At 39.3% G+C, this 15289-nt stretch overlaps 1 protein-coding gene across 3 annotated transcripts in view; it reads right to left on the bottom strand.

Annotated features, from left to right (window-relative positions):
• The window catches only part of cacna1d (calcium voltage-gated channel subunit alpha1 D), a 352130-nt gene that overhangs the window by 69043 nt on the left and 267798 nt on the right, over positions 1–15289 (bottom strand). For all 3 annotated transcript variants that reach the window (XM_033036547.1, XM_033036546.1, XM_033036548.1), the window contains 3 exons: positions 13491–13587; positions 12435–12537; positions 5594–5695 (listed from right to left, as the gene is read on the bottom strand). In XM_033036547.1, the coding sequence (XP_032892438.1) occupies positions 5594–5695; positions 12435–12537; positions 13491–13587 (302 nt within the window). The remainder of the gene's footprint in view (positions 1–5593; positions 5696–12434; positions 12538–13490; positions 13588–15289) is intronic.

Genomic DNA, 15289 nt, shown 5'->3' with positions numbered 1-15289 from the left:
GTATGATAAATAATTTTGCTAATGTTATTGGTTCACGAAGTTTTGTAGGAATATAAAAAGAATTGGTCTATTAAGGGTATAGATAATAAACTACATTTTTTTTAACTTAAAAATGTATGTACCTTATTCACCTTTATGACTGATGGGAACTAATATTGAAAGCCTGAAAGATGATTAGGCAGAGGGGCACAGACAGACCTTGGGCCAAGTACACAAATCACATAATTTAACTGCGAACATATAAAGTTACTTTAATTACTTTATTTTAATCTTATGCAATCATTTGTGACCAAGCAACTAAGCACTTACAGAACATTCAGAAAGTATTAAGACCCCTTCACTTTTCCCCCATACAGCCGTATTCTAAAATGGATTAAATTTTTTTTTTTGTATCATCAATCTACACACAATACCCCATAATAAAAAAAAGAAAACAGGTGTTTAGAACTTTTTGCAAAGTAATTAAAAAGAAATAACTGAAATATCACATTTACTTAAGTATTCAGACTCTTTATTCAGTACTTTGTTGAGGCACTTTTGGCAGCGATTACAGCCTCATAGAAACATAGAAAATAGGTGCAGGAGGAGGCCATTCGGCCCTTCGAGCCAGCACCGCCATTCATTGTGATCATGGCTGATCGTCCCCTATCAATAACCCGTGCCTGCCTTCTCCCCATATCCCTCGACTCCACTAGCCCCTAGAGCTCTATCTAACTCTCTCTTAAAACCATCCAGTGACTTGGCCTGCACTGCCCTCTGTGGCAGGGAATTCCATAAATTCACAACTCTCTGGGTGAAAAAGTTTTTTCTCACTTCAGTCTTAAATGACCTCCCCTTTATTCTAAGACTGTGGCCCCTGGTTCTGGACTCGCCCAACATTGGGTACATTTTTCCTGCATCTAGCTTGTCCAGTCCTTTTATAAGTTTCTATAAGATTCCCCCTCATCCTTCTAGACTCCAGTGAATACAAGCCTAGTCTTTTCAATCTTTCCTCATATGACAGTCCCGCCATCCCAGGGATCAATCTCATGAACCTACGCTGCACTGCCTCAATCACAAGGATGTCCTTCCTCAATTAGGAGACCAAAACTGTACACAATACTCTAGATGTGGTCTCACCAGAGCCCTATACAACTGCAGAAGAACCTCTTTACTCCTATACTGAAATCCTCTTGTTATGAAGGTCAACATTCCATTAGCTTTCTTCACTGCCTGCTGTACATGCACGCCAACTTTCAGTGACCAGTGTACAAGGACGCCCAGGTCTCGCTGCACCTCCCCCTTACCTAACCTAACCCCATTGAGATAATAATCTGCCCTCTTGTTTTTGCCGCCAAAGTGGATAACCTCACATTTATTTATATTATACTGCATCTGCCCACTCACTCAACCTGTCCAGGTCACCCTGCAACCTCCTAACATCCTCTTCACAGCTCACACTGACACCCAGCTTTGTGTCATCCGCAAACTTGCTAGTGTTTCTCCTAATTCCCTCTTCCAAATCATTAATATATATGGTAAACAGTTGCGGCCCCAACACCGACACTTGCGGCACTCCACTCACCACTGCCTGCCATTCTGAAAAGGACCCGTTCACTCCTACTCTTTGCTTCCGGTCTGCCAACCGATTTTCTATCCATGTCAACACTCTAGCCCCATGTCTTCTTGGGTATGACGCTACAAGCTTAACACACCTGTATTTGGGTAATTTCTCCCATTCTTCTCTGCAGATCCTCTCAAGGTCTGTCAGGTTGAATAGGGAGCGTCGATGCACAGCTATTTTCAGGTCCCTCCAGAGAAGTTCAATCGGGTTCAAGTCCGGGCTCTGGCTGGGCCACTCAAGGACATTCACAGACTTGTCACAAAGCCACTCCTGTGTTGTCTTGGCTGTGTGCTCAAGTCGTTGTCTTGTTGGAAGGTGAACCTCCGCCCCAATCTGAGCTCCAGAACGCTCTGGAGCAGGTTTTCATCAAGGATCTCTCTGTACTTTGCTCCATTCATCTTTCCCTCAATCCTGATTAGTTCCTGCCACTGAAAAACATCCCCACAGCATGATGCTGCCACCACCATGCTTCAACGTAGGTAAGGTATTGGCCAGGTGATGAGAGGTGCCTGGTTTCCTCCAGACGTGATGCTTGGCATTCAGGTCAAAGAGTTCAACCTTGGTTTCATCAGACCAGAGGATCTTGTTTCTCATGGTCTGAGAGTCCTTTTGGCAAACTACAAGCGGGCTGTCATGTGCCTTTTACTGAGGAGTGGCTTCCGTCTGGCCACTCTACCCTAAAGGCCTGATTGGTGGAGTGCTGCAGATATTGTTGTCCTTCTGGAAGGTTCTCCCTTCTCCACCGAGGAACTCTGGAGCTCTGTCAGAGTGACCATCGGGTTCTTGGTCACCTCTCTGACCAAGGCCCTTCTCCCCTGATTGCTCAGTATGGCCGGGCGGCCAGCTCTATGAAGAGTCCTGGTGGTTCCAAAGTTCTTCAATTTAAGAATGACGAAGGCCATTGTGCTCTTCAGGACCTGCAATGCTGCAGAAATTGTTTAATACCCTTCCCCAGATCTGTGTCTCGGCACAATCCTGTCTCGGAGGTCCACGGACAATTCCTTCGTCTTCATGGCTTGGTTTTTGCTCTGACATGCACTTTCAACTGTGGGACCTTATAAAGACAGGTGTGTGCCTTTCCAAATCATGTCCAATCAATTTAAATTACCACTGGTGGACTCCAATCAAGTTGTAGAAACATCTCAAGGATAATCAATGGAAACAGGATGAACCTAAGCTCAATTTTGAGTGTCATAGCAAAGGGTCTGAATACTTGTGTAAATGTGATATTTCAGTTATTTCTTTTAAATTACTTTACAAATATTTCTAAACACCTTTTTTCACTTCTTCATTCTGGGGTATTGTGTGTAGATTAATGATTTAAAAAAAATGAATTTAATCCATTTTAAAATAAGGCTGTATGATTACAAAATGTGGAAAAAGTGAAGGGGTCTGAATGCTTTCTGAATGCACTGTATACCTCTACAAGTAAGAATTTGAATAAAGAAAACTGAAATAAAATTTGACGGCTAAAATGTTTTGAATCAATTTGCAAGTTAGTAAGTTTTAGAAAATGTAAGTAAATATTATAGATGAAAACCTTAGTTAATACAAGCTTTTTTTAAAAAAATTTTTTTTTTTTTTAAAGAGTAGCAGATGGAATATTATGATTCTCAATTTTCCAAGGATTTCCCAAAACCTCCTACAGGAGAGATATCCATAAAACCCATAAAACATATAACATGTCACAGAGAAGATTCAAAAAAAGATTTGTGAAATAGATGGATTTTCAAAAGTACCTTACAGAAGAAAGAGAGTCATAGGCAGTGTTTAGGGTGAAAATTCCACAAGTGAAGGTCTTGGCATTAATAGTGCAGAGATTAATTCTGAGAGCATATATTTCTTGGAATGTCATAAGGATGGAAGAGATTACAAAGATAGAGAGGGTCGAGACCATAGAGAGATCTTAAAACAAGGATGTGAATTTTTAGCTAAGGTACTTAACCAGAGGTCAGTTTGTTTAAACAAGGAACTGCAGATGCTAGTTTACACGAAAGGACACAAAGTGCTGGGGTAACTCAGTGGGTCAGGCAGCATCTCAGGAGAACACGGATTGGTGAAATTCTCAGGTAAGGACCCTTATTCAGACAGTGTGGTCAGTGTAGATGAGTTTGTATTGCACGGGTGGCTGATGGTTCTGATGCAAGTTTTAACACAGGATGACTGCAGGTTTCTGGGGAATAGAATGAGGGAGGTTGGATCAAAGTGCATAAAGTTAGTCAAGACTACAGTAACAAAGGTGTGGAAAAAAAATCAGCAGCAGACAAGGTGAGGTAGTGGGAGTAATTGGGATGGAAGATTGCAACCTTGACGTGGTCCGCCCTGCTTTGACGAATGCAATCAACCCGGCCAGCACAATCAAATAAGATCAAATAGAACAAGTTGTCCTACAATTTTAGGCTGTGCACGCCAATCGTAAGAAGAAGTGCAAGTAATTAATATTGTAGAGCAGAAAACAAAAGGTTTGTAGAACTCAGCGGGTCAGGAAGTATATGTAAGGAATGGACAGATATGGAATTGAAAATGTGGAAGTAGTGATGAGAAATGACATGCCACTCATTCCAAACATTAAAACAGATTGAGAATTTAAATGTGGCATTGATGAAATTCAGCCAGAATTGCACGTTGAAAATGACCTCTTACGTTTGCAGGCTAAAATAATTCCTACAGGGGCATTTAGTGTTACAGTCCTTGTGAAGTATTATTGTGGAAGTATGTCAATCAACATAATTGATATAATACATTTTGTTGGTATTAAAGTGTCTACAGTAGTATTGTTCAAGAAGGAACTGCAGATGCTGGAAAATCAAAGGTGGACAAGGTCTGAAGAAGGGTTTCGACCCGAAACATTGCCTATTTCCTTCGCTCCATAGATGCTGCCTCACCCGCTGAGTTTCTACAGTAGTATTTCCTGGTTTTGCATTGTTCAAACTTCTCTTGTCAAGTGTATGACTGATTGTTTCTTGCCTTGTTTAATTTGGGTTCTTTTCTGTGTGTGCCCATCTCACAACAAATATTGGAAATGTCCGTACGGTTAGCACAACAAATGCGATGAACACAAGTGTAAAGGCTAATAATCTGTCAATTACAGCGTCTGTTTGCTCAACAACCAGCATGCTTGAAAACCAGCTGTCAACCTATTGTCACACAAACATCATTCTTCAAAGCTTAATAAAGATGAGAAGCCTCCTGATCATTTTGATTTCCAAGACATGCAAACAGGCAGAACTAGCTTTGTGGAATATTTCTGAAGCATGGGTCTCCCATTCAAAGAAATCTTAGGGAAATAGTTGGCAAGAGGCAACACAAGTTCCATGCCACCAACCTAAAACAGAATTGCTTCAGAATATTTTTACAGATTGTGAGAAGAAAATGGCTGAAGCTGCGGTAAAGCTCAGGCAAAAAAGTTGAAATGTTATTGATTGCATGCATTGCTACTTTCCACCGGTGTCATGCAAGCATTGAGAAATTAATCTGAAACAACTGGTAACTTCATTCTCTAAAAATATTAATTAATTAAAAGAAGCATTAAGCAAAAATTAAATATAAATCGTTGAAAGAATACTGATGTATGAGGATTTTAACAGCTATAAGCAATTAAATATATATTATTTTAAAATACAAGTTTGTTACTTTTCTTGTTACTCCCAAGAGCATATCTCCAGTGCACTTACCATTTTATTTCAGTAACTTATATACTGGTGAATAAACAACAAATTTTCCTTAAAATACAGTTCAATAAAACAATGAGATTTGTCTGCAGACCACTGTTGTTCCTCAAGACTGAGAACATAAAGTGAATTAGAATCTTCATGCATATTTCCTCACAAACACAAAATCAATGAAGTCTGGCAAAGAAAAATGTTTTACATCGGACTAATTACTAAAGATGAATTTAATTACTCAAATGCAAAATTATATTAAGCTTGCAATTCTTGGAAAACCTAATTTAATGAACAATGAAATAAATGTGATCATCACAGCACTAACCATCAGCTGGAGGCACCACCTGGTCTAGCAACTTCATACTGGTTCGCTTCCAGATTTTTTTAATAACGGCTCTCAGCTCTTCATTGGCTTGATCGAGGTTACCTGCAGCAAAAGAGGTACAACACATAACAGAATCTGTTACTCTTGAAATGGTGCAAGGACTGGAAATAGTTAATTTCCAGAAGAATTCAAGATTTGGGTGTGATATTTATGAAATACAGGTAAAGAATAATTGAAAACACACTTGATGCATAAACTCACGTCTGCATATTATTCTTATTCTACAACTACGTGAATCAGTTTGCTGTATTCGATATTGCAGTCTGCCAACTTAGTTGTTTTAAAGAGATACCACATAAATGGATATTCATAAATATCAAGGACACACCACTAATCTTATAGAATTACCATACTTCATCAATTTGGGGATGAGATTCCAACTATTGATGTACAAATGACAAATGATGACAACGATGTAGGTTTTGTGCAAAGTTGGCCAAATCCAGTTCTACATTTTTCACTTTATATGTATGGTGATGTTCATAAATTAAAACAGTGTTTCAACACTGATAATGTTTGCATAGCTGTTCAGTCATTTAGCAATTCCTTAAGCATATTTAGTTTAGTTTATTATTATCATGTGTGCCAAGATTAGTTTATTATCACGTGGACCGAGAAAAGCTTTTGTTTGCATGCTAACCAGTGAAATAAAAGACCATACATGATTACAATCAAGCCGTCCACATTGCACAAATAAAGGATAACGGGTGCAACATTTAGTGCAAGATAAAGTCCAATTAAAGATCATTCAAAGTTCTCCAATGAAATAGATGGGAGGTCAGAACCGCCCTGTAGCTGATGAGAGGACGGTTCAGTTGCCTGATAACAACTGGGAAGAAACTGTCCATGAATCTGGAGGTGTGTTTTCAAACTTAACATCTTGCTTGATTGGAGAGGGGGAATAATAGAGGGACTGAGGTGAGACTGGTCCTTGATTATGCTGGTGACCTTGCCAAGGCAGCGTGAGGTGTAGATGGTGTCAATGGAAAGTCGATGACCTGGATTTTGCTGAGGAACACTTATTCCCTCCACTCACTGCTAGCACTCCCACTGCATGGACTTGCCAAGTCTGGATGCATATGATTAATCTTGCAGATCATGTTGACCAAGACCTGAATGGTGAAACCCTGTGAGGCGCAATTCCTGCCTAATAAGTTCATCTGGAAACTTGGAACACACCTTCAACCTAACTTTCAATCATCGGTATTGCCACCACCAATCGGCATAATTAACTTTCACCCGAATCCCACTTCCAACTAGAAACGTTCACACTTGTTCCTGGACTTAACTGATATCCTTCACACTTTCTGCATTGGCACAGCAAACTATGCGAATGGCAAACAGCTGCTGGAGGAGTTGCTGGGCAAGGCTGAATTTCCAAGCACCTAGCCCATGCTAATCCACATTTTTTACAACCACTGTTTAACATGACATTACGAGGTGCAAGGAAATTTTAGGCAGTGGATTGTCATCCAATTATGCTTTTATTATTGCCGTCTCCATGACTTGTGTGGTTAAAAACAAAAATAACACATTTCCTTTTCACCAATACCTCCCCATTTTTTTTTGTAATATTCATGAACTGATATTCAATTTGCAGAAGCATAAAGCTTAGAAGCAATTTCAACAATTACATTTCTATAGTATCATACAGAAAAAGATATATGGGTGTTTCCCTAAATACAGCACTCAGTCGTGAAACTGGTCTCCAAACGTCCAGGTTTTATCCCTGTTTTTAATGTAATATTCCCATCGTTCCATATCCTGTATTTTAAGTAGTATAGGTCATGGTGTATAGTCAAAATAATGAGATGAAGCAAAAATTACTAAATCTGTTTTTATAAAGAAAAATATCAGATATGTCCCTGTGTTTTCTTGCGTTTTTTTTCAAGCAGGATTTCATCAAATCCTTAGGCTGATTTATACCAGAAAGATTACATTAATTTTGTAATTAAATAACCGTACAAGCCAAATTCTGATTATGTTTATGATCTTTTATCATTTATCACCTGATTAAATGGTTTTAGACAATGGGTGCAGGAGTAGGCCATTCAGCCGTTCGAGCCATTCAATGTGATCATGCTGATCATTTTCTGATGCCCCAATTTTTTGCAGCAGAACGTGAGTAGCGTGCCGTGCCCATTTGGTCACGTGTGAAATGTGTCGTGTATGAACCGTTTTTATATTTATTGGTTCCTGTTTATTGTTTATATTTTGTGTTTAAGCTTTCCATTGAAATACTTAATAATGAATGGAACTTAAAATCATGAAATAAAAATCTAGTTTACGCACTTATTTTAGCGAAGCCTCACTCTGTTGTCCCTCCCGTTGTCAAAGCTATAACGGGTTTCGTTTGCACTCATTGCGATTTAAAAGCAAATTCAAACAACGCGATTATAATGGCCCTGGCGTGAAGTACAGGCCACGTGGTGGGTTAGGTGCCGACATTTTGTAAGGGAGCTTCGAAATCAGTAAGTGTTCTAAATGCCTTCTGTGTTTTATAAATATTTTTTCTCTCTCGTTTTTTTTTTCAAATTTTGAAAGTATTACATTTTGGTCAAATATTGGTCGATTTTGATCACAAATTAGCTCAAAAGGATCATAGGTCGGCACATTTTTAATCCTGCGATATTTCATTAAGATTTAATATCCTTCAAATTTGGCCATCCATGTCACAGGTTGGTACTCTTATTTACGGAAACATCCATATAAAGAATATAATCAGCAAAACGTCACATATGATTAGATGTCTACACAAATAATATATTGTCACAGAAACATTGGCAAGATCATATCTAGTAACATTGCAGAACTAGTAATAACAGGATAACATGAATTATATTAATTATCCAATTATGCAAATGCATGTTGTTAGAAAGTGTTTCCAAATATTATATAATCAGAGGCTGGAATTTCCTCTGTAAACTTAACTTTCCTGATCTTCTTCTTTACTCTTCCTGCTTCTGTAGTACTTTGCTTGGTGAACTTGTGTGGAAAGCAGTACACAATGATAAACCTTTATACGTGGTGCGTGTGGCTGCAATGTTTTTCAAATGTTAGGAGCATTGACTTGAGGAGTCCAATGTCACCCCTCATTCTTACTCTCACTGATCTCTACTAACCTACTATTCAACCATGCCTCAATAAACATAGAAGAGTACAACACAGGGACAGGCTTTTTGTCCCGCAATGTCTGTGCTGAACATGATGCCAGTGCGTAATCCATATCCCTCCAGTCCCTGCATATCCACGTGTCCATATAAAATGCAATTCTCATATCTACCTCCATCACCACCTTCAGCAGCACCTTCCACAAAGACGAGTATCCCTTCTCTGCCACAGAAGGTAGTTGAGGCCAGTTCATTGGTTATATTTAAGAGGGAGTTAGATGTGGCCCTTGTGGCTAAAGGGATCAGGGGGTATGGAGAGAAGGCAGGTACAGGATACTGAGTTGGATGATCAGCCATGATCATATTGAATGGCGGTGCAGGCTCGAAGGGCCAAATGGCCTACTCCTGCACCTATTTTCTATGTTTCTATGAAACAGCCTTTCATTATTTTCTGATTTGAAGGAAGACATAGGGACTGACGAGGTAGAGTCACTGCGGATTGAGTTGAGGAATTGTAAAGGCAAGAAGACACAAATTGGTGTTATCTACAGACCCCCAAATAGTAGTCCAGATGTAGGGTGTAAGTTGTAGCAGGAGTTAAAACTGGCATGTAACAAAGGTAATGCCACTGTGGTGATGGGGGATTTCAATATGCAGGTAGACTGGGAAAATCAGGTTGGCTCATGACCCCAAGAAAGAGTTTGTAGAGTGCCTCCGAGATGGATTCTTAGAGCAGCTTGTAATGGAGCCGACCAGAGAAAAGTCAATTCTGGATTTAGTGTTGTCCAATGAACCAGATTTGATAAGAGAACTTGAGGTAAACAAACCGCTTGGAGATAGTGATCATAATATGATTAGTTTTAATCTGCAATTTGAGAAGGAGAATGTTAAATCGGAAGTGTCAGTGAGACAGGAGCTGGCCAAGGTAGACTGGAAAGGGATCCTAGCAGGAATGACGGTGGAACAGCAATGGCAGGAATTTCTGGGCATAATTCGGAAGACGCAGGATCATTTCATTCCAAAAAGGAAGAAAGATTCTAGGGGGAGTAGGAGGCAACTGTGGCTGACAAGAGAAGTTAGGGATAGAATAAAACTAAAAGAAAAGATGTATAACACAGCAAAGAGTAGCCGGAAGCCAGAGGATTGGGAAACTTTCATAGGACAACAGAAGGAAACAAAACGGGCAATACGTGCTGAAAAGGTGAAGTACGAAGGGAAGCTGGCCAGGAATATAAAGAAGGACATTAAAAGCTTCTTCAGATATGTTAAGGGAAAAAGAGTAGCAAAGTCAAATGTGGGTCCTTTGAAGGCAGACACGGGTGAAATTATTATGGGTAACAAGGAAATGGCAGAAGAGTTGAACAGGTACTTCCGATCTGTCTTCACTAAGGAAGACACAAACAATCTCCAAGATGTACTGGAGGACAGCAGATCTAAGGGGGTAGAGGAACTGAAAGAAATTTTCATTAGGTGAGAAATAGTATTGGGTAGGCTAATGGGACTGAAGGATGATAAATCCCCTGGGCCTGATGGTCTGCATCCACGGGTCCTCATGGAGGTGGCTCTAGAAATAGTGAATGCATTGGTGATAATTTTCCAATGTTCAATAGATTCAGGATCAGTTCCTGTGGATTGGAGGATAGCTAATGTTATCCCACTTTTCAAGGAAGGAGCGAGGGAGAAAACGGGGAATTACAGACCAGTTAGCCTGACTTCGGTGGTGGGAAAGATGATGGAGTCAATGATTAAAGAGGTAATAATGGGCCATGTGGATAGTAGTAAAAGGATTAGTCCAAGTCAACATGGATTATTGAAAGGGAAATCATGCTTGACTAATCTTCTGGAATTTTTTGAGGATGTGACAAGTAAAATGGATGAAGGGGAGCCAGTGGATGTAGTGTATCTAGACTTTCAGAAAGCCTTTGATAAGGTCCCACACGGGAGACTGGTGACTAAAATTAGAGCACATGGTATTGGGGGTAGGGTGTTGACATGGATAGAAAATTGGTTGGCAGACAGGAAGCAAAGAGTAGGAGTGAACGGGTCCTTTTCAGAATGGCAGGCAGTGGTGAGTGGAGTGCCGCAAGGCTCGGTGTTGGGGCCACAACTGTTTACCATATATATTAATGATTTGGAAGAATTAGGAGCAACACTAGCAGGTTTGCGGATGACACAAAGCTGGGTGGCAGTGTGAACTGTGAAGAGGATGTTAGGAGGTTGCAGGGTGACCTGGACAGGTTGAGTGAGTGGGCAGATGCGTGGCAGATGCAGTATAATATAGATAAATGTGACGTTATCCACTTTGTTGGCAAAAACAAGGGGGCAGATTATTATCTCAATGAGGTTAGGTTAGGTAAGGGGGAGGTGCAGCGAGACCTGGGCGCCCTTGTACACCAGTCACTGAAAGTTGGCGTGCGTGTACAGCAGGCAGTGAAGAAAGCTAATGGAATGTTGGCCTTCATAACAAGAGGATTTCAGTATAGGAGTAAAGAGGTTCTTCTGCAGTTGTATAGGGCTCTGGTAAGACCACATCTGCAGTATTGTGTACAGTTTTGGTCTCCTAATTTGAGGAAGGACATCCTTGTGATTGTGGCAGTGCAGCGTAGGTTCACGAGATTGATCCCTGGGATGGCAGGTCTGTCATTTGAGGAAAGATTGAAAAGACTAGGCTTGTATTCACTGGAGTTTAGAAGGATGAGGGGTAATCTTATAGAAACATATAAAATTATAAAAGGACTGGACAAGCTAGATGCAGGAAAAATGTTCCCAATGTTGGGCGAGTCCAGAACCAGGGGCCACAGTCTTAGAATAAAGGGGAGGTCATTTAAGACTGAGGTGAGAAAAAAAAATTTCACCAAGAGAGTTGTGAATTTATGGCCTCCTCCTGCACCTATTTTCTATGTTTCTAATGAAGACCAAGCTAAAGCAATATAAGTACTTCCAAGTATTCAAAACTGTCCCATTTTCAAATGCTGATGACTTAATTCACCATTAAAATTCATATTTGATTCTTGCAGGTAGCTTTAAATATTATCTAAAATAAATAATCTCAATGTGATTTCAGACCCTGCCTAATGTCTTATTCCATGCCTTAAATCCTGTCATACCTACACATTCCTTACTGCCTTGCTAAGTCAATCCCAGCCTAGCAAAATTGGCACATAAACCTATTGTGCATAATGACTCCATTTTGTAGATTAACTTCATCTTTGTCCTGACTAGAGATCTGATATTCCTGAATCTTAAAAACAATTTAAGGCAATGTTTTGGAATCAGGAATAAAAATGTATTTTTCTTTTATCAACTGTAAATTCTCCACCCACACTTCCCTTCACTTTGCAACTAAATTAAATCAGGTTATATTTCCATCTGTCTTGTGAATTCTCTAACGTTAAGGAAAGTTTACACATAACAGTATTGAAAATATGACATTGTTTGAAAAATGATTTTACTACAGTTACCAAGTGTGCAAGTGAAGAGGCATGGCATGTAGACATTGATTAAACTAGGTCCAGTTCCAGATCTGGGGTGGAAGATTGCAACCTTCACGTGGTTTCGACTAATGCAATCAACTCGACATGCACAAACGGAAGATCAAATAGAACAAGTTGTCCAACAACTTTAGGCTGTGCACGTCACACGAAGGAAGAAGAAGAAGTTCCAGATCTTACCCTCGGTTTTGATTTTTAAAGCTGTTCTGACCAGGGCAAAAAGGGTTGCATTGAACATCACAGTTCCATCACTATTCAGAGGCATGTTCATGGCTACCAATCTCTGAAATTAGAAAATAGTAACATTTTAGTTGTGCACTCTAAACGTTAAAGCTATTTTCTGTAAAAAAATTGGCAATCAGTTTCAGCTGACTGTGATTTGGAAGTAAATTACTATATTCTAATTACAATGAATTACTATATTCAAAAACCGGGTATGATTTTCCACATAATCATTTATTATTATTCCCAGGAAATGGTACTAGCTTTGTTGGAACATCTTGGTTAGCATGAATGAAACAGGAGGGCCAAAGAGACTGTTTCTGTGCTGTATGACTGTGAACATTCTTTAGTTCCAGTTAAAAACGATTCAAACTCAAAAGTCAGAAATTCAGAACAATAATCATATTTTTTGGCCTATACCAATTAATTCAAGCCTCCAATGCAAAGCATCCCACATGTTGTAACTTGGAAGGCTGATTTCTATGTCACAAGTAATAATGGGAGATGACATACAATTAGAAAGACTTAGGAGACCAGAGCCTCTTATCTTAAGTACTATAATCCTCTAACAAAATAGATAAGATCGCTGATGTTGGCCAATTATAACTTTTATGAACTTTCACTGGAATATCATTAAAATGAATTATAAACTGACTATGTACTGCCGATTTAGTTTTTCGGATCAACTAGTTATCTACGCGACTACGTCAGGTGAAATGTCAAGATTCAAACTTGCCTAATTTGTCTTATATCGAAAATATTTTTTTTTCAGTATTTGGTTACAGCAAATCATCACTAATTAATAAAACATTTACATTTATAGTAAAAACAGAAAATACTGCAAACTTTCAGCAAGTCAGATAGCATCTGTGGATGGAGACACAGTTATGTTAACTGTTCTCTTTCCACAGATACTGCCTGACATGTTGAGTATCCCCAGGATATTCTGTTTTATGTCAGATCTCCAGCAGCTGCTATTATCTTGATTTCCACGTACATTCATAGTTTACTGACCTTGCATGCCACTCGATGCGGACAAAGTTTTCCAAACCCCAAAGGTGGTTGAATACGTCGAAGTAATGTAACCACATCAAGGTGTTTTATTCTTCCTCTGTGAAATATTAATTTCAAACTTTGGCAACTGTCACCCATAAGAATAGAATAACAAAGCCCACCATCCAGTTCTAGGCTCCCAGATAATTATCATATCATCATCAATGTCTAAGTTTAAACATGAAAATATCAATGGGTCGGATCGGAAATTATGTTAAATTTCCTGAAAACTGCCAAGAAATGTTTTTGATTGCTCATCCACTGAAAATTCAGAAAAATAACAAAGTTGTAGGAATTGAGAACCTGGTGCTCCAATGTCATTCTCTGTTACTATAACCATCTAGTAATATCAAATAAACCCTCCTTGATATTTTAGTTGTGAATTCGAGTAAAATATTGTAAGGCTAAGCAGGCTTTCTATGGATTAATGGAATCCATTTCTGATGTGCTATAAACAACGACAAACCAAAACAACCCTGTCTGTCCATTTTCAAATGTAATTTACCTGAAACAACAATTGTTTTTCTCTTCACAGATGCTCATGATCAGCTGAATATCTCCAGCATGTTTTTATTTCTGATTTACAGCATCTACAGCATTTCAATTATTGTAGTTATGAAACTGGTGGGAACAAGGTGTATGAGGAATGGGATTTTTGCAGGAAGCATAGTAATGCGTTATAACTGGTCTGTGTGGGGGATAATAGTAAACAGCTGCAAAACTACCATGAGGTGCTGACCTGGATGGAGCTAAGAAGGTCTCTTGTGTTCTAGAGTGGCAGTGGCATTATTGACCATGAGAGCCAATGAAATTAAGTGGAGATTGTTGGTCCATATGTGGACATTGATTGACCAGCCTTTCTCTTTTAGAGTCATAGAGTGATACAGCGTGGAAACAGAACCTTCAGCTTAACTTGCCCACACCGGCCAAAATGTCCCAGCTACACTAGTCCCACCTGCCCACGTTTGGTCCATATCCCTCCAAACCTGTCCTATCCATGCACCTGTCTAACTGTTTCTTTAATATTGGGATAGTCCCAGCCTCAACTACCTCCTCTAGCAGCTTGTTCCATACACCCACCACCCATTGTGTGAAAAGGTTATCCCTCAGATTCCTATTTAATCTTTCCCCCTTTTATGAAGTAATAAAGGTTGACGCAGACTCACAACCGCATGGGAAGACAGAAAAGAGAACAGACCCAGAGTATCACGTACATCTGCGAGGCCAGGACGACTTGCCAACTAAAGTGTGTATTTGGGTAGAAATTTGTACTTAACACTCTGTCTTGTATATCAACAAGTGATTATACTCGACCATTTTTTCTTCTCTAATAACTGCACAACTTCAACATAATTGTTACAAGCATTCACAAGTTTTCCCAAAAACAGATGTTATCAGAAATACGTGAAGATGACTCATATGAACAATCACCTTGATATTAGATTACATTTATTTTTGAGAATGATTTTCCTGCATCATGGCACTTGGAATTGAATTGTACTAATAAGTATGAATGTAAAGAATTAGGAATCTGGTATCAAAAGATGAAAGTGCAGACATTCCAGGGGCTACACGGAGGGAAGTATAATTTTATTCTGGCAATGGGAATACCTCTCCCATCCTCCCAGCTCCAAAAAACAGGTATCTGCAGGATTGTTTTAAGACTGCCATGTGGATCTGGTTTTCCAGAATCCTTCTGACTTTTCGCTTTGTATTTGGGCAATCTAATATTGTAGAAGGGGTTTTTAAAGAGATGGTGG

The sequence above is a fragment of the Amblyraja radiata genome, chromosome 18 (genome assembly GCF_010909765.2).
Source record: "Amblyraja radiata isolate CabotCenter1 chromosome 18, sAmbRad1.1.pri, whole genome shotgun sequence".
Lineage (NCBI taxonomy): Eukaryota > Metazoa > Chordata > Chondrichthyes > Rajiformes > Rajidae > Amblyraja > Amblyraja radiata.
The sequence above is the reverse complement of the archived record's forward strand: the minus strand, read 5'-3'. Positions and strand labels throughout refer to the sequence as shown.